The sequence below is a fragment of the Vitis riparia genome, chromosome 9 (assembly GCF_004353265.1).
Source record: "Vitis riparia cultivar Riparia Gloire de Montpellier isolate 1030 chromosome 9, EGFV_Vit.rip_1.0, whole genome shotgun sequence".
In the NCBI taxonomy this organism is placed as follows: Eukaryota; Viridiplantae; Streptophyta; class Magnoliopsida; order Vitales; family Vitaceae; genus Vitis; species Vitis riparia.
The window spans coordinates 2,708,930-2,736,732 of record NC_048439.1 but is presented as its reverse complement, the minus strand read 5'-3'; the positions used below and the strand labels follow the sequence as shown (position 1 = coordinate 2,736,732).

At 33.7% G+C, this 27,803-nt stretch overlaps 3 protein-coding genes across 4 annotated transcripts; all 3 read right to left on the bottom strand.

Annotated features, from left to right (window-relative positions):
- Positions 1–4,404: 4,404 nt before the first annotated feature.
- LOC117921572 (GDSL esterase/lipase APG-like) lies at positions 4,405–6,227 on the bottom strand. The gene is given in 6 exon segments (XM_034839488.1): positions 4,405–4,735; positions 4,738–4,824; positions 4,922–5,177; positions 5,280–5,513; positions 5,691–5,821; positions 5,911–6,227. Coding segments are annotated over 6 exon segments (1,068 nt in total). The 5' UTR covers positions 6,164–6,227; the 3' UTR covers positions 4,405–4,628.
- Positions 6,228–7,231: 1,004 nt separating this feature from the next.
- Positions 7,232–11,656, bottom strand: LOC117922131 (probable LRR receptor-like serine/threonine-protein kinase At1g05700). Of its 2 annotated transcripts, XM_034840161.1 has the most exons (13): positions 11,343–11,656; positions 10,688–11,231; positions 10,119–10,594; positions 9,880–10,012; positions 9,717–9,788; positions 9,570–9,641; positions 9,401–9,481; positions 9,093–9,253; positions 8,624–8,838; positions 8,377–8,503; positions 8,224–8,286; positions 7,920–8,109; positions 7,232–7,848 (listed from the first exon to the last, which is right to left on the bottom strand). In XM_034840161.1, the coding sequence occupies exons 1-13, from the start codon at positions 11,500–11,502 to the stop codon at positions 7,431–7,433; spliced, it is 2,712 nt and encodes a 903-aa protein (XP_034696052.1). In that variant the 5' UTR covers positions 11,503–11,656; the 3' UTR covers positions 7,232–7,430. The 2 variants fall into 2 exon arrangements, with proteins under 2 accessions (XP_034696052.1, XP_034696053.1); XM_034840162.1 differs by lacking the exon at positions 9,717–9,788.
- A 2,273-nt stretch (positions 11,657–13,929) lies between these two features.
- LOC117922132 (putative leucine-rich repeat receptor-like serine/threonine-protein kinase At2g19230) lies at positions 13,930–23,422 on the bottom strand. Its single transcript, XM_034840163.1, has 13 exons — positions 23,152–23,422; positions 18,009–18,564; positions 17,313–17,794; positions 17,073–17,205; positions 16,112–16,183; positions 15,952–16,023; positions 15,790–15,864; positions 15,488–15,660; positions 15,205–15,389; positions 14,983–15,109; positions 14,820–14,885; positions 14,546–14,729; positions 13,930–14,452 (listed from the first exon to the last, which is right to left on the bottom strand). The coding sequence occupies exons 1-13, from the start codon at positions 23,279–23,281 to the stop codon at positions 14,059–14,061; spliced, it is 2,649 nt and encodes an 882-aa protein (XP_034696054.1). The 5' UTR covers positions 23,282–23,422; the 3' UTR covers positions 13,930–14,058.
- Positions 23,423–27,803: the final 4,381 nt, after the last annotated feature.

Genomic DNA, 27,803 nt, shown 5'->3' with positions numbered 1-27,803 from the left:
ATTTTCTGTTAATAGGTGCCGGGCTGTGCCTGGTCCTTAGGCTTTATAGGAAGAGCAATAGTTACCCAATTGAAGGTGGCGTCAGTCAATCAGAAGAGGAGGGTGGGTGGCCATTAGTGCTGTTGTCGGGTGGCTATTGGGCTCCTGAATTAAGTTGATTCACAAATACTCCGGACTATAGGTAAGCCGATGATTAACGATACTAACTACGAGAAAAATGGAATGGAAATACCAATTGATGCTTGGATCCTCAGGAGAGTGGTTGTGTGTGACAGGTAGGAAACTTAATGGAAGTTAATTTTGAATTCAATGTGGCCATGCATCTGGGGTCAGAGCTAAGCTATCAGGGGCTGTCAGCTAATGAAGCCTTGACATCACTACACTACCCTTACCATATAAAAAAATCTTGGTTGTTGGATAGGATTTTCGGCCGCATTTCATCTAAAAATTAATTAATGGTTATTAAGGGTAAATCAAATATTTTATAACATTTGATATCATGGCTCGAAACCTATTTTAAGAATTATTATTTAGATAATCCCTTGACGTAAGAGTGGTATTATTGCACACTAGTGATGATGCAAATATTAGGAAAATAAATCTACTCAATGGTCACAATTAATCACTTAAAAGTTTGTCCAAATTTTAGGCTAAAATTGGACATAAATACCTAAATTGAAACCCTTTAATTTTCCTAGGTCCTAGAAATTTTATTAGAGGTCATCATGCTTCTTGTTAAAGTGATGGAAAAAAGAATAAATACTAAAGTGTATAAGATATAAATAGATGAAACTTATATAAGCCACATGACTATTTTTGATAAAATTTTAAACTAATAAATACAAGTGTAATCATTCAAAACCTCGAAAACATAAATGAATTCAACCCTCTAAAAAATGATTATTAAAAATAATTTTTGGTTTTTAATTATTTTCAAAAATAAATTTAATTTATCTACATCCAAATGTGAAGAAATGATTTTTCTTTTAATTTATTCTTTGTCAAGATTTATTCGTCAAGATACCATAATTTATATATTTAAAAACCTCTAAAAAAAATTAAAATATCTTAAAATGTTTTAAAAAATAATGAATTTTCAGAATAAATTAAACAAGCTATTTCTTATTATAAATTAACAAATCACTTTTTAAATCAGAAAATAATTTTTATTCTCAAAAAAAAAAAAAAGAAGGTTTTCTGAGCATATAAAAGGTAAAGACACATTGCGGGTCACGGATAGGATTGTGCAACTTTCATTGAATACGGTCACTTATCGACCACTGTCCATGAGTCATTGCTCCACCTCCATTGATATGGTCCACGCCCTTAAATTTAGAGATAGGATACTGTCTGCTAACTACATATCAGTACCCCACTAGGAGAACATAGGAGGGAGGCACTATTCTAAATCATGGAGTGTCAAATATCTAGCAATTAATTTCATCAACTGAATTTTGATAATTAGAATATATCACAATAGATTTCAAATATTTTGTAGTTCATAAAAATTGGAGGTGTGGCATCCTACCTAACCCAGATCCATCACCTAAGATAATATCTTCAGGGCCTTCATAATCTGTGTGTAGAGATAGATTTTACAAGTCTGTAGTAACATGATGAGAAGTTCTAGTGCCAAGTAACCGATTTGAATTTTTATTCCAAGTGGAGGCATGATTGGCAACTGGTTCAGGTTTTGGTGCAACCTTGATCTGAGGACATCTTTTGCCGGACCCATTTGATTGCATTATTGGCACCTTTGGAGATATCGAGATTGCCATTTTGATTTTTGTGAAAGGTTTTTGCAGAGGCAATATAAGCCATGATGGGTTTGGACAGGGATGCAAAGATAGCTTGGTACATAAGTCTGATCTTGTTGAACCCAATGAGTATGAGTAGGATTGGGAACAACAACCCCATTTTGAACCATGGTGGGGCTTCTTGGCATGCATGGCTTCCAACAAGAAGGAATTGAATTGTGCAAGCCAAGACGGATAATTTGATGGAGTAAGCTTTAAGGGTGTGTTTGTTATTTGGGAATACGAATGGAAATAGGATGAGAATGGAGGTGAATTGTAACACTACGTATACAAGAGGAATCAAAATCCTTATTTGAGAGAGATTCGGTTTTCATAATAAAGATTTTTTTACTTCTATTCTCATTCTTAAAAACAATACAAAGACATTAACAAGTGAGAATGAAATTGATTTCCCATTCTCATCCTCTATTCCAACTTTTCAAACAAGGCCTAAGGATAATTGGGCAGTTGTATTAATGGAAACGAGAGGCATTTGAGATTGTCAACAACTTCAACCATGGCAAGATTGAGGGTAGATCACTCGTTGGAGCTTTCAAGCTCTGATACCTTAAAGTGGAAAAGTTTAATGGAAAGGTAGAAAACTTCAATTGTGTTATTGAATTTTTACAATATGTACATATATGAAAGAAAATAAAAAACAGAGACAAAAGACTATTGACAACCTATAGTGAATAAATAACATGTGATTATCTAATTGATACATTGATTAAACAAAAATAAATGTCAATTTTCCATCTTCAATGGGTATTTGAAATTGGATTTGATAAGAGTTAAGAATCATGAAAGATTGGGGCGGTAATTTGATGGGATAATATGAACTTTTCTTAATAGTTAGCACATCGGGACCATAGATAAATATCTATTAATGCTTTTTATATCCTTAGTATTAGATTGTGAAATTTGAATCAGTTTTGTTGTGTTATGCTCAGAATCTCGAAGGTCAAATTGTTTGGTTAGTTTGCGGGGGTCAAGCTTCTTGGTGAGCTTGCAGGGATTGAGTTGTCTAGTTAGCTTGCAGGGGTTGAAAGAGGTAGTGCCCATTGGAGATTTAAAAATTTTTATTTTTTTTATGTGATGATTGATAAGTTTGTCCATATCATATATTTAACCCTTTTATGTTTAGGGTTTTGTTTTTTCAGACAGTGCGACTGAAATTGAAAGGTGTTTTTAGAGAGCTTTATCATTGTAACTCTTCTTATTTGTTTTGATTGGTGAATTGTTGAATATTGGTGTACTTCGTGGATGTAGGGATGACATTGATTGTCAAACTATGTTAAAAATCTCGTATTTTTTAATTTTATTTTCTATTGGTGTGTGTACATGGTTTGATTAACATTTAGAAGGATGAATCCACATATTAATGGTTTATTGATTGATTCTTGATGATATAGAAGTAGTTATCCTGAAACTAACACAAAAGAGAAATATGTTACTTAGAATATTCTCCATTTCCTTCTTATTTTTCCTTTTCTTTACGACTGTGTGCTAACTTAATTGTCGAAAGAGTGTATAAAGTTTGGAGACATAAAATTCATTGGTGGAATGAGTTATTGCACTAGTAAGAGAGATTACAAAGTGGAAGTTTTAGAGGGAGGGCTTGTTGGAAAATTGTTGCTCCAACAAGTATATTAAAACATATCTTTCGCTAACCCTATATATATATAAGACTTCCCATGAATCAATTATATCATTTCACATTAAATTAATAAACTGCCAAGTTGATTTGGATTTGAATATGAGGTTTCACATTGCTTGAAGAGAGAAGTTTATATCCTTTACAAGAGCAAGTTATTTCATCTGTGTAAATATGCATGACTATCGATAAGCATCAAATAGATAACATTTTTATAGGTTGTAATAAATGGTATCAAACCAAATTTTATCTTCCTTACTCACTAACTACCCTTGGGTTATGGGTCATAATCAGGATGATATGCTTATTTGCATAGATCGTTCTTAAACTCCGAAAGTCCTCAAAGTAGAAAAAATAAAAAAAGACATTTTTAAAGTCATTGGGTAAGTTTACTAAAAGTAGAAATATCTACTTAGAGTGAGTCATATAGAGAATATGCAAGGGAACTCTATTATGAAAAATATGAAAAGGACTCCTCACAATTTGTCTTTATAGACAAAACAAGTTTGCATCTCTTGAGTTTTAAAAAGGAAGAGATTCAAACAAAATTGGCCAATTTTTTTACCCAATTAAATAGGTCAATTTAGTATGTGAACAAATCACAAATTCCATATATACCAACTTTGTTAAAAAGTTGAAGTCAAATGTATTAGGCTTTATTTGGATCAACTTTTGGGAGGTCAAAAGTTCACTAATTTTGTTTAAAGAGTTTAATATAAAAATCCGGAAGTGTTACTTCTTATAAAAACTTTATTTCATCTCATGTAGGAAGAAATTTTTATCAACATTCTCCCTTAGAAATGATGCCTTTGGCTTAACTTAATCTTCCAATTAAAGCAAAGGCCTTAACAAAAGCCCCTAACAAAAAAGGCACAATCAGACATACAATGGAGTAACAAACTGAAACAAGAGGCTTTCTGTCAAGATATTACTTAAAAAATTGAGAAATAAAACTGATGGAATATTTAACATTTCACTGCATTTCCAATCTTCCTTTGGGACTAGTTTTCAACAACAACCTTACATGGAGCCACTCCAATTATTAAGAGGGACAAAATTATATTTGTTGAGATCATACAAATATTATCCAATAAGCATAATGTAGGGAAGAAGTACAGTTGAATGCATTGTAGAGAGATGAAAAGCCACACACTATATTTATGTATGTGTATAAATTCTCATCCAATGAGTCCAATCCCTTGGAGAATCAGTGCATCAGCAAGAACCTGATTAGCAGCCTGAGATGGATGGACACTGTCCCAAAACACATACTGAGTGGCATTGGGCAAGTCCCTATGGATTTTGGGTTGCAGAGCAAGGATGTTGTCTCTATTGTCCCTGTTCCACAGCAACCTCTACTGGCTTCTGCAAAACCTGCGAAAACATAATGGTAAAGTATAATTGCAAATTGCCCATATCAGGTGATGACTCATTGTTGACTACTAAGTAGTTAGATGCTTATGTTCAATACCGTAGTCTGAAGGAGACTTGATGATATCATAGAGGGGCTTATAAATGTCAAACACAGCAATTTTGAGGCCTGAAAGTTGCTTCTGCAGACTTGAGACTGCTGAATTGATTTTCTTGTTGAAGCCTTGGGCGTCAGTGTTGAGCCTGGATACACAACCGCTCTGATGGAACCCGAATAAAGTTTTTGTTGCTGGCAGGCAGCCTAATGGTGGGAGTGAAGTCAGCCCAATTCTCCTTGCCCCCAAGCCATACAAGTCCTATTTTCAAAGACAGTAGTTAATCAACACCATCCTAATAGTACTAAAGCAAGTGTGAAGTATATATGAACCCCTACTGATTGATTTAGAACAGAAAAATACCTTGATGAAGCTCGAAAATATGCCAACGAGGATTGAGGCATACTGATCAGGAGTGTATACTTTGTTAAGGAAAGGATTGACATAGTAATTCTGAATAAAATCGCTGCTACCAGCTCCCACTACATATAGTGCATCCTTGATAATGGTGGCCGCTTTTTGACTACCTGCTACCTTTGCTAGCTTAGCTTGGTATTCCTTGTAGTACTCTAATTGTTGAGACAATGGAATTGCATGCTGCAACAAGATTTGAAGTAGAAAAATGCCGAGAAAGAGGAGACTATATGAGTGATTATCTTGCGATCACAATACTAACATGAAAACTGTGTGTTGAAAGTGTGTTGGAACAATGTTTGATGATTGGAAATTTTGTTTTCTTGGCAACCAAACTAGAGAATGGGGGAATTTTCTTACACTTAAGATGGCTGTTTTGTCATCATAACCAGAGCCAGCAGAGGCAAAGTTGGCTCCAATCAGAAGGTTCTTCCCTGATGCCTTGGGGCTAAGGTATGCTGGGGGGTAAGTCTTGAAGCCAAGAGTGTCAGCTGTAAATGGGATTACAATCATGATTAGTACATAAATTTGATAAGGTACCAAACTCAATGGCATTGGATCACTGCTTTAAGCTGATTACCAGTAATGTCTGTGGCTAGTTTTCCATTGCAGAACCTCCCTGTAGGCTGATGGTTGATGAAGTCCCTTCCATAAGGAGGGTAATTGGCCTTGAAAATGGTGGGGAGATAGTCATTATTCCCAACATCTACAGCAGAGTCTCCAAAAGTTATGATGGCTGGAACAAGAGTTGCGTCCTGAGCTACACCGATGGTGGCAAAGGTCAATGCCAATGCCAAGGCCAAAAACAATGCCCAGCAACAATGGATGCCCATTCTCAGATTACAGTGCTTGGGGCTGAGCCAGGACTCTAGTTCTTATAAGAAACGCTGAAAACGACATGATTGAAGATCGTGTCCATGGAGGATAAATGGAAGCAGAATAGCATTAATGCAGTCTCTGAAGTTGTTATATAGCATTCAAGGCTTGTATAATGAGTATCTGTAACCAACTTCTCCAATTAGCTCACATCCATAAATTTTTTCATTCTTAGAGATAACACACATTGCATAAAAACCACAATTATGAAGTCTTGTTCATCCAACTACTAAGGGAACATGGTGGTTGGGAGGACAATGCACACGCATTGGGAGTTGAAGCCACGAGAAAGTTGCATGTGATTGAGTAATGTTGGTAGTTGACATTTGCCGACCATTCAAGGCCAGCGGACAGAACCCCATGTAGAATGACCGAATTAACTTGACAGGTTCAAAGATATTTGGCTCAAGTAGTGTGATCTTTTGCATATGTACCTAAGTTTATCGGAAAATATCTCTAGTCTAGGCCAGTCTTTATCCATGAAAACCTAAATTAATACCCCTTTTTTTTTCACCCTGGAAGATCTGTTGTGTGGTTCAGCTGATCATGCATTGAGATCATTTTGAATGGTCATATGATTTTGGGCTCATATTTTCGGCCTTTTCTGTTAGATTTTTTTCCAGAGAAAATGTCATCAAGAGATGTAGTACAGGTTCACTTCTGGGCTGCAATGTACCTAGATTTTCTGGGTTCTGTTCAGATTATGCCCTGGTTTCTGAAAGTATATTTCCTGGAAACTCCATTCTAAAATTCTCCAGAAGCCAATGCAATGTTGTCTGGTAGATACCTTGAGATAAAGACTCCATTCTAAAATTCTCCAATGCAGTTAACATTTTGAAACTTACAGAACTCTCATAAATGTTCTTGGACATGGAATTATGGAAATGACATCATCACCTTGAATGAAAGGGCATAATTAATGTAGTAGTCTTAGATCCTCACCATTTCCACCTGCTCAACTAAACGATCACGCGTATTTCACAAATATAGATTTGATCTGTTTCTTTTTATTATACTAGAGATGGTGACACAAGAAATTAGGCTTGTGTTGCTATCTCAAAATAAATTGAAGGCGGGTTTGCGCCGCCAGAGAAGTTGAGAATTAGTTGGAATAGTATTCCATCTTACCATTTTTCACTAATACAATTCAAGGATGAGAGAACTGCCTAATACAACGGACCAACTTTATGCAAATTTGAACTGGAAGCTAATGGTGTTCCATAACTATCTAACATGGGGAGCCATTTCACCTTCAAGATCCACGGCATAGCTTTTAAGGGAGTTGCTTGATCCCATTTTGTAGCTATCTATCCTCTGAGTTCTCATGGGACCCACCATCTCCAAACAATCCTTTAAGTCTGCCAGTACATGGCTCATGTCTGGCCTTTGAATTGCAGTTGATGGTACACATGCTAAGGCTGTCTCTAGAGCTTTCCAGGCAGAATTGGTGTTGAAATCTCCTTGTAGCCTTGGATCAACAATGTTCTGAATATCCCCTCTTTTAAGCATAGGACTAATCCATTGGACTATGTGGATGTTCCCAGGGGTTATTATTGCAGGCAGGCCAGTAATCAGCTCCAACAAGACAATCCCAAAGCTATAAACATCGCTCCTTTTATTCAAATTTCCAGATGAGTAATACCTAAAAAGGGGTTATGAGAATAAAGAAGCAGTTGTGTAGAAATTCCAAGAAATCTATATATTAACACTTACTCAGGATCCAGATATGCTGGTGTGCCTGCAGGAATAGTTGATGCATGAGAGCCACTTTCAATTGCAAGGTCTCTGGACAGCCCAAAATCAGCTATCTTAGCTTGCAGTTTTTTGTTTAATAATATGTTGGAAGTCTTCACATCTCTGTGGATTATTGGTGGCTTGCAACCATTGTGCAGATACTCCAATCCTACAGTTCCAATAAGCCATCATTACCTTACTTTTAAGTAAGAAAATAAGTAAGAAAATGATCAGAAAAATGTATTTGAAGGAGAATAGTAATGCAGCAAATCTGCTTACTGACCTTGTGCTACATCAACTGCAATTTGAAGCCTCTCTTTCCAATGCAAAACATCTGTATCTCTCCCTGCATCGAAAATTTATATAGCATTTCTGTAGTTAGGTCAAGTCCCTGACTTCTAGTGATCAAGTCCTAAGAACATAAAGATGGTGATACCTGACAACCTCTGTCTCAGGTTTCCATTAGACATATATTCATAAATGAGGGCCGTGTTTGTACCATCATTGCAATACCCAGCAAGGCGAACCAAGTTTTTATGATGGACTCTCTTCAAGAGTTTTGCCTGCAATGCAAAATTGTTCAGTGGCATACTGGCATGTCCTATTATTATAGTCACATTTCCACATCAGATGGATAGATTTTATGGTGATAGAGAACCCTGGATGGAATGCTGGTGTCTAACCTCAGCTTGAAATTCCCTGGGGCCTTGCATTGATGATTGCGAGCGTAGCTTGACCGCGACTTGAGTGCCATCTACCAGAGTGCCTAGATGAACATTTCCAAATCCTCCTTGTCCAATGGTGGAACTGAAGTTGCGGGTAATAGTCACAAGCTCAGAGTAAGTGAACTCTGAGTTCCCTGACTTCAATGATCCTTCTCTGGTGACCATCTCCATAGCTAAGAAAATCATCACAATTGCAACAAGCAGAAATGTATCAACAAAAATGTATTTTTTATGTGATTTTCATGAATTAGAAGTGGGTCATCTCTTCACATCCTCTCTTTTTTTTCCCCTTGATCTGCACCTCATACGAAATCAATGAGTTTGAAGTCCTTTCAGACAGGTTCTATAACAAGGCCAGTAGTGGTCACACCTCTACAATAAAATGCAGAATCATACGAAATCTAAGGGAATGAAAGAAAGAAAATACCTCTGTCTTCTTTCCTTCTGAAGTTCCAAATGATACCAACAGCAATTAGAAGGAACAGGACCAGAACTGATATAACAGATGCGAGAGCTGGAACAATGAAGTTCTTGTTCTGCTTTCCTTTGCATGAGACTGACACACAAAGATTTGGATTTTCTCCAAGACTTGCATAAACAGAACATGTTAACATCAGCATAGCTGAACTGTTATAGGACTAATGATCTTTTCATCATATTGTCAGAATTAGCTTTCAAAATATAAGCGAGTTCAGGAGTAAAGACCAGATTCTTGGATATGAAAAACAAGCAAACCTCAAGTACAATGTGCCATTCTTATACTTCTCCATAAGCCCCTGAGGAACTGAACCTTTCAAGTTGTTCCCTGCTAAATTACTGCGAACACAGCATCAAATACTATATTACCTGCATATCTTACAAGAAACCATACTCTGCAATACCAAAAGGCCAATTGATCACTCACAGGAATGTTAGAGATGGCAGTTCAGTTAAGAACTCTGGCACTGATCCAGTCAAGTTATTGTGAGATAAATCCCTGAAACAATTTAAAATACACTTTTGGAATGAAGAACTCCATCAAATTATGTACTTAATCTTCATTAATGCTTACAGAGTTTGTAATGATTTGAGATTGGAAAATGAAGGATGTATCTTTCCTGTCAAATTGCTATATGAGAGGTTCCTGCTTGCCAGTTAGAATAGCATAATTAGTAGATATTTTGTCATTTTCACTAAGTCCCTATACAGAAATGTTTTTCCAATGCCAAACTCACAATGATATTAAAGTGGGGGAACCATTATCGCTGCATTTCAGGCCATCCCATTGGTAATCCATTGGAAGACATGGATCTCCTTGCCAGTTTCTCCTCACCATGTACACTGATTTAATCTTCTTGATAGCCTCAACTATAATTTCAACGAAGGAGAAACAACAATTGAACAGATTCTAGTAGGCACTTAAACCTGCTCAATTACTAAATCAGAACATACAACACATAAGATAAGAACATACCATCATCTTGGTCAGTTGTTGATTGTGAGAATTCCTTTATCACATAAACTTCCAAGGCATTGATAATGGGGGGAAGCGTGGATTCATCCGTCTTCACAAGTGAAAATAACAATCTACTTCCCCTTACAGAATTTGTTCTAAATATTCTGGTAGAGCTACAGCGTTTGGGAACCACAGGATCGTTCCATAAGGTGCCATTCAGCCAGATGGTAAATACTCTGGACTGGTTGCCCTGGAGTTGCAAAACCTCAGAAAAATGCATGAACAAATAAAATCTTTGAGAAGGATAATCCATATCCAAGAAGAAGCTCAAGGGTTCGCTTTCATTTTTAGGTGTTGCAGCAGTAGACATGACTATTCCCGGAAGTTTAAAGGGATTGTCACTGTAGGAATAGCTTTCAAATCCTGCGGTTATGGATTCCCAAAAAGCATTCTTGTAGGAGTTCCAAATGCGATCAAGAGCGTCATCTTTGTACCTAAAAAAGGTCCATTTTTATGAGAATTGTTCACAATATTATACATTTCAGCCAACAGGTCATGTTAGAGATCTACCAAATCATGTGACTCACCTGACTTGAAATTTTTCTTGCTCTGAACCGAAGTCCCATCTGTTAGAGAGTAGCAGAGAACCCAGTTCGGTTTTATTATAACTGGAATTATCAAGCGGTCTAAGCTCTAATGCAGATATGAAGGGTGTCCCAGAACCATTGTTAACTAGACACACATCTATGTAATCTGTTTTGGGGATATGTATGATTTCCTTCCTTAAAATTTTGTTTGAATTTTTGAACTTGATAGTGTCCCATTTATCAACACCCAGATAAAGTTTGAAGACCGGGACTTGATTCTTGGAGTCATAGTTCCCATACATGAAGAAAGCTCTAATCAAATACTTATTACCCTTGCCTTTTTCTGGTTCTAGGGTGTAACAATTCCTGGCTCCTTCTGGGAAGCTTCTAACATTCATGAGCTGCTTTGAAGGATTTTCAGACCTGGAAACATTATAATTGATTCCAGTGTCTGTGAATTCTGCATCAGAAGTGTAATGAATCTGGGTTCTATCATCTGTGTAAGATGAGCCTGGAGCTATCCCACAATCAATGCTTATGAACCCTACAGAAATTCAAACTCATTCAGAGAGCGGTATGAAAAATTTGGGACTCATTGCTCATAAGCCATGACGGTGGAAACTTGTACAGAAGAACGAAGGGTTACATAACTTACCTTGGGTGTCAGCAGCAAGTCTCCGTGGAGAAGGATGGTCGTGAGGGAAGGTTGAGGCAGCGTGATGGGGTTTTCCGGCAACCAATTCTGGGTTGTTGCCTGAGGACATGTTGGTAACCAGGACAAAGATGAGCCAAACCAGTGGTGGTCTACTGTCCATGCTGGTCTTTTCTGTGGAATGATGGTGTATGATGATTGATGATCAGAAGTTGGATAAGAAGTGAGAGGTGATCTTGGCCAAGTCTCAAGTGTATGAAAGCCAGAGAAACAAGAGGAAGCATGCATACTGTGGAACTTAACCAGTTTTGAACATGCCAAAGCCTTCTCCATAGAGCCTCTAGTTGGTTTTTGCTTTCTATTTTTTCTTTTTATTTATTTATTTAAAATTTTTATATTTTAATATTATAATTCTTTGTGATGAATTTTATTTACAACAAATTGAAAATAAATTTAACTTTTCATAATTATGAAAAGAAGAAATCAACCAACCCTTCTATTTTTATTTATTTTTACAAAATTTTAAAATTTTAATGACTAGTCAATATCACACTGACAATGAATTGAATGATTCACCAAACTAACAGCCGTGAGGGCCAGCATGGTGAGGAAAAAACTTTTTTGGTACTATTTTTTTCATACTAAAATATTCAAATTATATTTGTCCATTATTATTTTTGTTTTCTTTTCTCTAGTACTTGTTTTAACAGTATAGTAAGAAAAAAAAAATAGTATGTTTATGTTTAATGAAGGAATTGATCAGTTGTGTCGAATTGTTTGTTGTTGATTTTTTTACATGAAAAATGATTAAATAGTTAAATTATATTTATTTTTATTTTATCTATTAATTATTTTAATAATATAATAGAAAATTTCATTTTTCTAATGTAATACAAATATTAATATATCAGGAAATGACCCATTATATATATTTTGATCTATTAAAATGAAAGGAAAATATGATAATGTTAGCAAAAAAGAGAGGAAAAAAATTATATTTTTTGGTATTATTGGTAAATAAATATTTATATTTCTTTTATGTTATTTTCACTTTTTTAAAAATTTAACAAGGAAATATTTTATATAATATTCTTTAAAAAAAAAGAATGTATACTAATTTAGAAAATTTGAGACAAAAAAAACCTTTTAACTACATGTGGGAGATTTGTGTTACAAAGTTTTTACAATTTTAAGATAGGCTAGAAAATGAGTATTTATTGGATTGAGTTTTGACTATCTCATTTGAAAACCAATTGGTATTCATTAATGGTAAATCGAACCTTTTATAGCATTCAACATCACATCTCATAGATCTATTTTAAGAGTCATCATTTGGGTGATTTATCATCGACTTTCAGAACGACGTAGTTTTACCCCAACACATGCAATAACAAAACTTGTCAAATATGAAGTGGGAGTTAAAAGCTACCTCATTTGCCAAGATGGTTCTATATTGTATAAAAATTGAATGCCTACTTCCCTGGCCGTGAGCTCCTGCTGACCAGATTGGTTTCCATGGAAGGTCCCTGAAACCCATCCCGAGCTGTGCAAGGAAATACCGAGCAGCCAGATCAATGCTGGTCTACCATCCATGTTGTTTCACAGCTTGAAACACCAAGACGAATCTTGGTCACGAGAAAATGGAGAGAAAGGTGAATTGGTGTTGTTGATGGTGGAATTTGTGTCCTTCGTGTCGAGTCAAGGACCAATTATTCTACTAAATAGCTTGATCCAAACTTATCAAATAAAAATTAGGTTAGAAATGTAAATTAAATAATCTATTTAACTAATTTAATAATCAAATCATCTTATTTAATAATTATATCGAGTTAGATCTTGCATAAGTTCATATGATTAATTTCTTAATCTAACGTATTTGTGATTAAATTGACATATTAATTTAAAAGTAAATTTAAAATAAGTTAAATATGAATTCAATATTTTATAATTATAAGGATTTTCCGAGTTTTGAACTAAATACACTTAGTTTTCATAAGTTTGAAATTTTATAAAATGCTACTTTTATTTTAAATAATAAGAAAAATGAGTGAAAATAACAAATGAAAAAGGGAAGAGAAATATTTGAAGAAATTTTAAATTAATGATGATTAGGTGTATTTATCTCAAATCTTAAGGGAGGTGAATTAGGTTAAACGACACGATTATTAAATCGATCAATTTGTATTATACAAATTGATTCGAAAATGACTTATTTATTAAACAGATTATTCACGATAACAAGGATTTGATCTAAATAGAAATCTACTCAACTTAAACTCGTAAAAAATATATTGAACCTGAGTCATGTTGACAAATAGTATCAAGTTTTGCCTGCCCGGCATACAAAACTTCACCTATCTCTTTTTATTGTTATAAATTGATTAGTGATTTTAAAAAAAAATGATTAATCCGTGGCCTAAAATATTCTGGATGTATAAAATATAAGATTTTCACATCCAATATGGACATTGCAGACTCAAGAGAAACTCATGAATTTTCACATTATTGACTTGATCTTTCCTATCAACTGTTCCCAATCCCCAAGATAAGGAAATATCATAGCTATATACTAGCTTGAAACAAGGGCCGATTAAAGTTGGTACTATCCAATATAGAATTTTTGATGAACACAATTCGAAATAAAGGGGGTTGAACATATTCCCACATGCTAACATTAAGCAAATCTATCACACTAACTGAAAATAGTAGCGTCCAACAACTACCTAGCATGGGGAGCCGATTCAGTGCTAAGAACCACGGGAACATCTTCTAGATGGCTACCTACCATCTCAATTCTCCTGGAAGCCACCTCTGTCTCCAAACATTCCTTCAAGTCTACCACTACACGACTCATGTCTGGCCTTAGCATTCCTGTTGATGCTACACATGCTAAGGCTATCTCTACTGCTTTCCAGGCAGAATTGGTGTTGAAATCTCCTTGTAACCTTGGATCAACAATGCTTTCAATATCCCCTCTCTCAATCATAGGACTAACCCATACAACTATATAAATGCCCCCAGGGATTATTGCAGGCCGGCCGGTGATTAGCTCCAACAAAACAATCCCAAAGCTATAAACATCGCTCTTCTTATTCAAACCCGCTGACTGGTATCTGCATATTTTAGGAAGTAATTAATATTTCATGATCCATAAGGAAGCAATTATGTAAAAATTGTAAGGAATAATGTTGTTAATTAACACCTACTCAGGATCAAGGTATCCAGGGGTGCCTACTGGGTCAGTTGATAAGAAAGCACCGCTTTCAAGATCTCTGGACATCCCAAAATCAGCTATCTTCGCTTCCAGTGTTTCAGTTAATAGAATGTTGGAAGATTTCATGTCTCTGTGGACTATTGGTGGCTTACAGCCATTGTGTAGATACTCCAATCCTACACAATTAAGCAAGAAAAGAATCACAAATTAAAGAAATATTTGAATGCAAATTAATTATAATGTGGAAGATCCGCTTAATTGCCTACCATGTGCTGCATCTACTGCAATTTGAAGTCTCTCTTTCCAATTCAAAACATCTGCGGCTTCTCTCCCTGCAGCGAATGCATTAATATTAGAGTCCACAAGTAGCTTCCATTGACAGTAATATACCTGTGATCAAGAGTGGTCAATACATATATATATATATACCTGATAACTTCTGTTGCAGGTTTCCATTGGACATGTATTCATAAATGAGAACCATGTTTGTACCGTCATCACAGTACCCAATTAGACTAACCAAGTTTTTATGATGAACTCTCGTCAAGAGTTTCACCTGCAATATTTCAAATTTTTTAGTGTCTGACATCATATGGAGAAATTCTATTGTAGAAATTAACTTAGCATGGATGGAATATTGCTTTGTCTAACCTCAGCTTGTAATGCCTTAGCTTCTTGTATTGATGATTCGGAACGCACCTTGACGGCAACCTGAGTGCCATCTACCAAAGTGCCTAGAAAAACTTGTCCGAATCCTCCTCTACCGATGGTCTGACTAAAGTTATTGGTGATACTCACAACCTCAGAGTAAGTGAACTCGGAATTCCCTGACTTCTCTATATTTGTAGCAAAGGAAATCACAATTAAAATGGAGCAATAAAATGTCAAATCCTCACTAAAAGAGAAAAAAAATGAAAATGAAAGAAGAAAATACCTTTGGTTTCTCTCCTTTTGAACTTCCGGATGATCATTGCAAGGGCAGTTATGAGGATCAGGATCACAATTACATTCGGAATAGCTATGAGAACAGGAACAAGGAACCTGCTCTTCTTCTTCTCCTTTCCTTGGCACGAGGCTGACTGACAAAGACTTGGATTTTCGCCAAGACTTCCATAAAATAGAACATGGAGCGTCCACTAATTAATAAACTTTATAATCAAAATATATGGATATTGAAGTCAAGAACTCTATAAAAAAACATTAAGAACAAGTACTAGAAACGATAATTAAGCAAACCTCAGAGTTCCATCCTTCAACTTATCCATAACAGCCTGTGGAACCGAACCTGTTAGGTTGTTCCCCGTTAAGTTACTGCAAAGACAACATCAAATACTCAGATTACCTGCATATATATCCTAAAGAATTCAAATATCCCAAATCTAAAAGTTAATTACTTACAGGGTTGTTAAAGATGGCAAGTCTGCAAAAAATTCTGGTACTGGTCCGGTCAAGTTGTTGTATGATAAATCCCTGAAATTATAGTTTGAGTTGCATGCATTTTGAGCAAAGGCCTCCATCAGATTATAGAGAAGATATTCATAAGGCCACTAATACTTACAGATTTTGTAAAGATTTGAGACCCGAAAATGAAGTAAGTATATTCCCGGCCAAATTGCTGAATGAGAGATTCCTGCTTGTTAGGTAGAGTGGCATATATTAGTAAATCCTAAGTGTTCTGCTATATTGGTCAACCCAAAACCAATATAAAAATCGTGTTAAAAATATAAACCTAAATAATATCTAATTATTAAATAGGTAGTACCTATTGTGTAACCCATTTAATTTATTTAACAATCAAGTTCTCATATTTAATAATCGGGTTAAGTTAGGTCTTGTATAAGTATATATGATATGTCTCAATCAAATATTTTTTTTAGACCTATTTATTTAAAAACAAATTTAAAATAAGTTAAATATATATTAAATAATCTAAAATTATAATGAAGTTAATTAACAAGATTATTAAATGAGTCAATTTGGATTAAATTTGTGGTAAACATACAAGTTAAACCATAAATTATCTATTCATTAAACATGTTATGCAAATTGACACGAATTTCACCAAAACCCAATAATATTTCACCCAAATCTATGAAAAACATGGTGGGTTTGAGTAGTGATAAGGAGTTGTATCAAACTTTGCAACCCTTAATCACTTTCACCAGCAACCCCTAATCACTTTCACCAGTAAGTCCCTGCAAACATGAAGTAGTTCGAAATTCCAAACTCACAATGTGATTATAGCAGGGGAAATATCGAGGCTGCAAGTCAGGCCATCTATTTATCATTAGTATTATTAACTGTGTTAATCCAGATGAAATTACTGCATGTAGGTTGACCTAAGAAACTATCTATTTATCAAACTTCACTTAAACCCAATTAATATTTGATCAAAATCCATGAAAAGCGTAGTGGAGTACTTGAATTGTGTTGACAAATCATATCCAACTTTATTACTTCTAATAATTTTCACCACTAAGTCCCTGCAAATATAAAGTTGTTTGAAATGCCAAACTCACAATGAGATTATAGCAGGGGAAGTATTGTGGCTGCAAGTCAGGCCATCCCATTGGTATTCCATTGGGAGACATGGGTCTCCTTGCCAGTTCCTGCTCACTGCGTACTCTGATTTGATCCCCTTGATTGCATCAACTAGTATTTTCCAAGAAAAACAAAAAAGGAATTAAATAAAGCTGGATCATGTTCAGGCCTTGCTCAGTAACTAAATTAGAACATATAACGAAAATAAGAGAACCTACCATCGTTTTGTTGAGTTGATGCTTGTGAGAATTCTTTTATTATGTAAACCTCCATAGCATTGATAATTGGTGGAAGCGTGGATCTGTTTGTTCTTTTTAGTGAAAAGGACAATTTCTTTGTGGTACTTCCGCTCATGGAATAGTCGCTCTCTGCCGTGTAGGAAAAAAGGTATGTAGTAAGCACAGTCCCACCCCATGCCTCATCATCATTCACGAAGGTAGTAAATTCTCTGAACACGCCTTCCTCAACCTCGGCAAAGTGCATGTAAATGTATAACTTTTGAGAAGGATCATCATCTATGTCTAAAGAGATTCGCAAGGGTTCACTTTCATTTGCAGGTGTTGCAGCAGTCGCCATGACAATCCCTGGCAGTTTATAGTCAGAGACACTAAAGGAAGATCTTACAACTGATGAATTAATGGACTCCCAAGACGACTGTGTGAATGGTCTCCAAATCCGGTCGTAAACATCATCTTTGCTCCTATATGATCACAATTTATGTTTACATAACTTGTTAGTTCAATATACATAGAGAATTAAGCTGAAAAAGAAACTAGTAAAACGTGTCTGATTTGTAATTGTTTCTAAAAATAGTTTTCTGTTCTTTAGGAAAGAGAAAAAAAACATTTCTGATAACCAGAAAAGTTGTCTGTTTTGAGAAACAGAAATAAGGGTAACGTCTTTTAGTGCCCCACCTGATTAAGCTCCACTTCTCTTTTTGTGTACCAAAATCCCATCTGTCATGGAGTAGCAGGGATCCTGGTTCAGTTGGACTATAAATGGAATCATTAAGCTGTCGGAGCTCTAGCACCGATATGAATGGCGTCCCGGAACCTGCGTTTACTAGACACACATCTAAGTCATCTGTTGTCGGAATGTGTATGATTTCCTTTCTGATAATAACAGAGGCATTTGTTATATTCACCGTAGCCCATTCATCAACACCCAGATATAGTTTGAAGACTGGAGGTTGATTCTTGGAATCATAATTCCCATACATGAACCAAGCCCTGATCAAATACTTATGATTCTTGCCTTGTCCTGGTGCTAGGGCGTAACAATTCCTGTCTCCTTCTGGGAAGTTTCTAATGTCCTTGAGTTGTTGATCGGTATTCTCATCAACGTATTCATTGGAAACATTATAATTGATTCCAGTATCTATGAATTTTGCATCCGAAGTGTAATATATCTGAGTTTCATCATCTGTATAATCAGAGCCCGGAGCTATCCCACAATCGATGCTTATGAACCCTACAAAGTTTCAAACTTATTCAAAACAACCCTTGTAAATATGCTTTTCTGCACTACAAGTTGCTCTTGAATTTACGAAGGAAAACATGGTGTTGCAAGATGCTGCCAAATTGTATAAAAATTAGAGGTGACAAAATAGGTTTTTCATGGGTACGGGTTGAGCATAATCGTCTATAGGTCAAACTCGAGTTTACTTGATTGTTTAATACATTAGGTAATTTTTAAATCAACTTATTGTGGACCCCGCATTTCGGCTCATGCGTTTCCCACTCGATGGCGAGCTCGATTTTTATTTTGAAAAATTGATTTTATTGTTTAAGAAAAAAAAATTGACTTGGAGTCGCCACTTATTTTTGTTTTATTTTTAAAAGGGTAAACAAAATAAGAAATAAAAACCCTAAGTGTGACTCCTTATTTTGGAAAAGGCGGTCTACGAGAAATCGGATCGGGTTCGGGGGTCAGGTTACTTATCGGGAAGGTACGGTGCAGACCGTAGCACCCCTTTAAGTCTCTAAAGTCGGGTCTCTACTAATAAAATGAAGCAATCATGGCAATTGATGAGGGAATCAATGAATACTCGGAGTGATCATGCACATGTGAGAATCGGGACATGCATAGACAGCGATTAGAGGGAAAATGGGTACATACCTAGGCAACGATCCGCCATGCGCTATCAATAGAGGGGTTAGCGCACAATTTAGGAATAATTTCTAGCATGCATGTCAGAGAGCAGGATAAATCAATCATGTATCATAATCAAATCGATCTATTAGTCAATCAGTAGATCAGCCACATATATGGGGCCCCCACCAAAACCCGTTTATTTTACATGAATTAATCCCATAAATTTCATTGTTTGGAATTACGAAAAATTCGTTCATGCTTATTAAAAACAAGGAACAGAAGATTGTTTGAAGACCAGAATGGAATTAAGCTATTTGAGAGAAAATCGGATTTTTGAAATTCATTTGAAAAATTGGAGTTTCAGAGATCATTTAAAAATTGGATTTTTAGAAATTGAATATAAGAATGAGAATTTTAGAAATTAAATTTGAAAGGAATTGGAATTTCATAGAACTAAATTTGGGAATCGGAATTTTGAAGAATTATTTAAAGACGGAATTTTAATAAATAAATAAGTGAATAAATAAATGAATGGAACAATAATAATGATGAAATAATAAAGATTAGGTAAATAATTGCAAAAAAATAGGATTTTAGAGATTGGAGATTGAATTTAGAGATTTAAATTTTGGGAAATTATTTGGAGATGAGATTTTAAATGTATGAATAAGTGAATAAATAAATGAACGGGATAATAATAATAACGAAAATAACCATTAAACAACTGAATGTGAATAGTGAAATTTTTGAGATTGAAAATTAAATTTGGAAAACGGAATTTTGAAAAATTGAACTTTAATTATTGGAATTTGTAAAATAAATTAATGGAATGATAATAATAATAATGAGAATAATATTTAAACGAATGAACGTGAATAGTAGGATTTTTAAGATTGAAAATTAAATTTGGAAGTCGGATTTTTGAAGAATTGAACTTTAATGATCGAGATTTTTGAAAGAAATGAATAAATAAATATGAAATAATAATAATAACTAACAAAAATGATATTTAAACGAATGAAAGTGAATAATGGGATTTTTGCGATTGAAAATTAAATTTGGAAATCGGATTTTTTAAGAATTGAACTTTAATAATTTGACCTTTTTTGTTTTTTTTTTGTTTTTAAATAAATAAATAAGTAAATAAATATGGAATAATAATAATAATAACCGAGATAAGGTTAAACGAATAACGTGAATAGTGGAATTTTTGAGATTGAAAATTAAATTTGAAAATGGGAATTTTGAAAAATTACTTGAAAGTGGAAATTTGAGGATTAAGTTTAAGAAAAGGGCATTTTGAAGATTTATTTGAGAATGAAATTTTTGAAGATTTGATTTGAAAAGAAATGGAGTTGCGAAAATTTATTTGAAGGTGACATTTAAAAAAAAAAAGATGAAATTCGGAATTATGGAACTTTTGGGATATTAGAATTAAAAATTGAATTTTGGGAAAACTAAATTTATAGTTAGAGTTCTAGAAAATTATTTCGAGAATTAAATTTTGAAGAATTAAAATTAAAATATTGGAGCTTTGGAAAATTGAATGTTAGATCTGAAGTTTCGTAAAATAAATTTAAAAATCACATTTTACGAGATTATTTTGGAAAGGATACGTGTATATATATATTTTTAAATAAAATAATAAATAAATAAATAGACAAATAAAAAATAAATGAATAAAATAGATAAAATAAATGAATAAATGAATGAATTTGAAATGTTGGGATTTTAAAAGAATTATTTGATAACAGGACTTTCAAAAAAATGAAAATTTTAACATGTAAAATGGAATTAAGAAGATGGCACGTGGGAGAAAAGAGAAAAAGAATAATAACAAACCACCTTGAAGCCTGCTGGAACCATGTCACTAATGAAGAATAAAAAATAGTATAAAAAACTCATGTCTTTGACTTTTAATTCACCAATTATTCAAATAATTTCATGCCTGTCATGCAATACATTCCTCTTTCCTTTTTTTTTTATTATGCTCCTGCTGCCACTATGAAGGCTAGATAGATTCGGGACCTTAGAGGAGACCCACAACAACCTGGGCAGCCATGCGTGCATGGGTAACGTAGACGTGGGTGAGATGGCAAGAGGATTGGTAAGAAAGGAACATTAAAACAGTGAGAAAAAGGGTTTTCAGTGATTGATGAAACGGAAGATGTTTGGTATGAAGAGCAATAGGTGATGAACTTTGTGGGTATGCAAGGTGGTCTTGGCTAATGAGGACGAGCATGGTGTGGGTATGGTGATAATATAGAGAGAGAAACGGGTAAGAGATGGATAAGTGGGGTATTCGGGTAGTGGGTATGGGCACGTATGCACGAGGTTGGAAGGTTGGGTTGCCAACAGCGGGTTTCGAAGAAGGAAATGTGGGCATAGTGGTGAATACGGCTGTGGGTATGGTGGGGTATGAGCATGAAAGGTGAAAGTGTCATGTATGGAAAATGAGAAATGGGCATATGAAGAATAACCAGGTTAGCATGATCCTCCTGCGCATGGGTGGATAAATCTGGGATATTAACAAGAGTTTTGGAAGGAGCTTTGGGGCAGCCATGCATGCGCTGGAATAGGTATCAAGAGGGGGTTAAATGGGTAGGCACGCATGCATGAGGACAAATGGGTATTAATTTGTTTAACTTCTCCTTTCCATCGTTTGTTCAAGTCACCTTCCAAAATAATATAAATAAGGCTTGGAGTGGTTGAAATAGCCGAAATCTCTTCGGAGCAACTTTACTCTCTGATGACATTAAAACCTTGAGGATCTGTATCTTCGCAAGGGGTCACAGCCAGATTTCCTCTCTCACAATCCATGCATTTAACGCGGTCCAGGAACAAGGAGTAGCCACAACAAGCAAGCAATAATGGAAACAGAGCATGAAGAACAGCAGATGAAGATATCCTCAACTAAGGCTTCACTCATGAGCCACCAGTGAGCCCTCCGATTAGGTGAGAATAAACACAACAAATACAACTATTGGCATGATTGTGGAATATTTCACACTAGAAGCATGACATATTAAGATTAACAACCTCAAACATGAGTTTAGGATCATATCTCAACAAACAACAGGTGGCCTTCGTTATCCACCCCAAGCAAACGAATATCCAAACATCAACAAGAGATATGGAAGAGAGGTAACAGCTAAAAACATCAATAAGCCTGCAGTAATCATACCTGAGGAAGTTTTTCTCCAGCGAAAACGGACTCCAAGCTTCTTCCTCTAACTCCCAGAACCTCCCCTGGACCCTTTCCACAGTAGCCTCTTAAAAAAAAAAACCCCCGAACCCCCTTTCAATCTCTCTTCTGGCTTTTTAAACCTCCCCCCCTTCCTGTCTTCCTCAGCAAGCCACTGAAATATCTCCTCTGTCACCCCTGCAGCCCTAGCTCCTCTATTCCCTTAGACCGTCACCTCAAGTTCTTTGGGCTGCTCAAGAACAGCTCACCCATCATCCTCTTTGGCTGCTAGCCTTCTTTGGCTGCCCGAGAAACGACTCCTTCTCATCAGCCGCTTTCCTTCGCTTCCCATCCCCCATTTAGCTGCCCGAGAACGGCTCCTCTTCGAGGTGGCTAGGAGAGATAATCAAATAATAATAATAAAAACGATAATCAAATAATAATAATAAAAACGAACATCCTTTGAGGAGTCTACACTTATATAATACAAATATAATCTAAATTGACTTATTTAATAATTATATTTAATTATACTTAAAATTATTTAATCAATATTTGACTTATTTTAAATTTAATTTTAAACAAATAATGAGATATTAATAATAGACTTATGTAAAATTTAATTAAACCTAATTATTAAACATGAATACCCGTTATTAAATATGTTATATGATGTATTACATGTTTAATAATTATATAGTATTTGAGTTTATATTTTTAGTGATGTATATATTTTGTAGAATGACTAGAATTTGGCATATATAAAAATGAATGCTTACCTTCCTGGGCCGAGAGCTTCCGCCGACCAGTCTGGTTTTCATGGAAGGTCCCTAAAACCCATCCCGAGCTGTGCAAGGAAATAATCACCAAAAGAATGATCAGCCAGGCCAACGTTAGTCTACCATCCATGCTGTTTCAGAGCTTGAAACACTTAAGAGGAGGCGACAAAATCTGGATGAAACTGAAGAGTCTAAAGATTAAGGAAGGAAGAGGAGATATGGATAGTATGGAGCTGAAACAAGCTTTAAAGACAAAGCCTTGTATGCTAGGCCTCCAAGGTTGGACATGCTGACTTCCAACGGACGTGTTTGGTGGGAAAGGGTATTGACTTACAACGTATGTCTTGGCTTGCATATAGAGGAAATTAAGGTTTGCTTAATGTACACGAAACCTTTTTTTCAATACCTACCAAAGAACTTCATTCAAAAGTAAAACAATTTTCTAATTATTAATGACGATAGTAGTATGAAACAAGACAATGCAGACTTTACCAAATTAATTTGGAAGCCTATATGCGGTACTATTCTACCCATGACTTGACAAAATAAATTAATTATTTAATTTTTAATTTTTATCTAAAATTAAAATACAGTTATTATTTCATATTAATTTCTATTTATATTTGAGGCAAATTCAGACCTATATTCAAGTTTTAGATAAAAACCAAACACCCACTTATTCTTTGTAATTATGAAACTAAGAAAGCAACCAAGTCTTCAATTTTTGTTTTTTGTTTTTTTATTTTTTTTTTATTTTTTTACAAAATTTTGGAATTATATTGACTTGTCAATATCACAGTAAAACAAAATTGAATAATGTATCAAAACTAAATGTTGTGAGGGGCCAACAAGGCAGGTGGTTGAAATCTAGGGATTATTGCCATTGCAGAATTGGTCGAGGAAGATGCAGGAACATAGCAAGCAAATGTAGGATCCATACACAGGAAAATTGGTCGAGAAATTCGAACTCATTCAGGACTTATTGGTCATAAGCCATGATGTTGGAAACTTGCAGAGGAGAATGGAGGGTTACATAACTTACCTTGGGTGTCTGCAGCTAGTCTCCAAGGAGAGGGATGGTTGTGAGGGAAGGTTGAGGCAGTGTGATGGGGTTTTCCGGCAACCAATTCTGGGTTGTTGCCTGAGGAAATGGTGGTGACCAAGACAAAGATGAGACAAACCAGTGTTGGTTTACTGTCCATGCTGGTCTTTTTCTGTGGAATATTGGTTGATGATCAGGAGTTGGATAAGAAGTGAGAGGTCTTAGCCAAGTCTCAAGTGTATGAAAACCAGAGAAAGAAGAGGAAGCATGCATACTGTGGAGCTTATGATGTTTTTGGAGTATGGTGGAGAAGCCTCATACATAGAGCCTCTAGTTTTGTTTTTCTTTCCTTTTTTTTTTCTTTCTATTTTAAAATTTTAAAATTTAATTTAATTTTTTATAATGCTAGATGTTTTTCGGATGTTTTTTAAATGCAAAATAATTATAATTCTACAGCCCTTTTCTATATATATATATATATATATATATATTTAAATATGATGTCTGACAAGTGACAACTAGGGCTGCAATTTGGGCTAGTTGATCAAATTGATGGCTAATCCGAATCTAATCTAAATTAAAAAATAATCAACTCAAACTTAATCTAACGTGACCTCTAACATGAGATACTCAACCTAAGCCTAACTCAACCTCATTTTTCTAAATTCAAGTTGATTTTGAGTTGATCAAATTAAACTTGAGTTATTTGATTAGACTTAGATTAATTAAGTTAGACTTGGGCTGATTGAATTAAATTCGAGTTAATTAGGTTGATTAGATTGCACGATTTAAAATTCATCTATAATGATTTTTTTTTTAAAATTATATATTCATATCAAAATTTAAATAATAAATAAAACAAAATTTCAAGATAATAATAAAAGATAAAAATAAACTTATATATTTTTCTAAACAATAAAAAGTATATGATATAATTACAATCTAATATTTTTTCTTTAAAATAAAAATGAAAATGAATATTATTTTATAAGATATAAATATATTATAAATATTATAAAAACATTAAATCGAGGTTGGGTTGGTTAAACCTTGTCCCGATCCCAATTCAAATTAAGAAAACTTAGTCCAAATTCAATTTTAGTATTGAAAATATTTGCTTAAGCCTGCCCAAATATTAGGTTAGGTTTGGATTGGTTTGGGCCAACCCTCCAAGTTGTACACCTATAGGCAACTATGTTTTGGGGATTGGCCAGACGCATTTATACATGGGTTGTTCACCTATTTGTTGTTAGTTGACCTGTTCATATTTAATGGAAAACGTACCTTTTTTCTATAGTCCCTAGTTAACTCTTTATATTAATTTCTATTAGCAATAATAATTTTCTTCAAAATGAATCCTATGGTGGAAATAAGTATTGGCTTGTTTGGAATGTTTTTGAAAAATATTTTTAAAAAACAATTTTTAAGAATGATTTTTTAAAAATATTTCTCAATCATCTTCAAAAATAAAATTTATTTCAAAATTCAAATATAAAAAATAATTTTGTCAACTTATTCTCCATAAAGATATTATTTATGTATAGATAATATAGAAGTTTTTAATGTAGGTTTTATAATTTTAATGGTTGAAAATATTACAATTTGTGAAGGTGAACAAACTCATTCCAATAAATTTAACTTTCTATAATTATGAAAAGAAGAAATCAACCAACCCTTCCATTTTATTTATTTTTACAAAATTTTAAAATTTTAATGACTAGTCAATGTCACATTAATAATAAATTGAATGATTCACCAAACTACCAGAGGGCCAACAAGGTGTGTTGAAATCTAGTAATTATTGCCATGGGAAAATTGAGAGGAAGATGCAAGAACATAGCAAGTATCAGTGAACATAACAAGTTTTCTAACTTTTTATTTTTCAAAAATATTTTTTCATTTTCTATGTTTTTGATTTTTGGAAATAAGTTTGGTTAAAAAAGTAAAAATTGCTTTTAAAAAGTGGATATTCAAAAGCTTTGTTTGGTACTAATTTTCTTGTTTTACATGAACATAATCAAATTATATATTTTGATTATTCTTTTTTATTTTCTTTCCTCTAATAGTCCTTTCAATAACATAATAAGAAAAAAAAAAGTTATGTTGATGATTAATGAAGGGATTGAGGATTGTGTCTTACTGTTTGTTATTCATTATTTTACATGAAAAGTAATTAAATATCTAAATTATATTTATTTTTTATTTTTATTTTATTTTATCTATTAGTTATTTTAATAATGCAATAGAAAATTTTCATTTTTAGTATTGTTAAAAAAGAGAGGGAAAAAACTTATAATTTTGTAATATTATTAGTAAATAAATATTCATATTCCTTTTATATGATTTTATTTATTTTCACTTTTTTAAAAATATTTCCATCTTTTTTAGAAAATTTTAAAAATACACTTTTTCCATTTTTTGAACTCAATTTTCTTTGAAAATAAAAATAGAAAACAAAATAATCAAACATTACCTTAGTAATTGTTTGGAGATATTTCCTATTTTCATTTTTAAAAGCAAATAATAATAATAATTTCTATAGAAAATACAACAACTCTTGGTGACTTGAGAATGTAATGGTTTTAAAAATTAATTAAAAAAATTAATGTATTAAAATTTTTTTACTTATTCAAAATTCAAAATTTTCTAAATTAATTTTTAAATACATACATGGAGTTATTCTACATATTAATTTTTAATGAGAATTTCTATTTTTTTTTATACAAAAAATTTTATGTTTAAAGAAAGAAAAAACAGGAGTTGTAACAAAACCAATCTTACATTTTTAACTTATTATTTTTATAAAGATAATTTTGTCTTAATGAAAAAAATGAAAATTTTTAACTTTTAGTTTAACGTCCTTTTATATTGCAACTTTTAACTTTGTTATAATACTTAAATCTAGTTTCTCACACAAAATAAAACCAAATCGAGTTTTAAAAATTTTGGATAATTATTATTTAAAAAATTAAACTATTCCTATTATATAAAGAAATCAATTTACTATCAATTTGTAAAATTGTAATCAATAAAGAAAATCAAATACAACTTAAATAAGTTTTACTTTTATCTATTTTTCTCTTGTTTCTTAAGAAAATTTATATAAAAAATTTTCTCATGAATTTTACCATAAAAACAAAACCCAAATATGGAAATCACTTAATTTGAATAAAAATTTAATTTATATTAAATTTATGAAAATTTAAAATTGAAATCAAATTTCTACTCCATGCCCCCACTATTTTAATTGATTTCTTAACATGCCCAGGATAATACTAGCTTGAAACAAGGCTCTCCAAATGACCCTGGATAGAGGGTTGGTGAGGATGTGTGTAATTTGTGTTGAACAAGAAATATAACATGTAACAAAAATGCTCATCGCAACACTTTTTTTGTACAAAATGATAATTAAGTTTGATGTGCTTGGTTTGAGTATGGAACATATTATTTATAATCATATGAAGAGCACTAAGATTACCACAAAATAATTGAAATGCCATCTTGAACAGAATTCTAACATTTAATAATATGGATGAGAACTATGTAATTTCAGTAGTTGTTGAATCCTTCAATGCTAGAAGGTGCCATCCTAGGTTGCTTTGTAGAACCC

Excerpts from the sequence above, each read along its gene's own strand:
- LOC117922132 (XM_034840163.1), bottom strand. The coding sequence starts at position 23,281 with ATGGATGGTAGACTAACGTTGGCCTGGCTGATCATTCTTTTGGTGATT. Across the intron at positions 15,390-15,487 it reads CAAAAGGAGAGAAACCAAAG|AGAAGTCAGGGAATTCCGAG; the intron begins GTATTTTCTTCT and ends CTACAAATATAG. Across the intron at positions 14,453-14,545 it reads CCTGGATACCTTGATCCTGA|ATACCAGTCAGCGGGTTTGA; the intron begins GTAGGTGTTAAT and ends TAAAATATGCAG.
- LOC117922131 (XM_034840161.1), bottom strand. The coding sequence starts at position 11,502 with ATGGACAGTAGACCACCACTGGTTTGGCTCATCTTTGTCCTGGTTACC. Across the intron at positions 11,232-11,342 it reads ACTTGCTGCTGACACCCAAG|GGTTCATAAGCATTGATTGT; the intron begins GTAAGTTATGTA and ends GAATTTCTGTAG. Across the intron at positions 8,504-8,623 it reads CCAGGGAATTTCAAGCTGAG|GCAAAACTCTTGAAGAGAGT; the intron begins GTTAGACACCAG and ends TTTGCATTGCAG.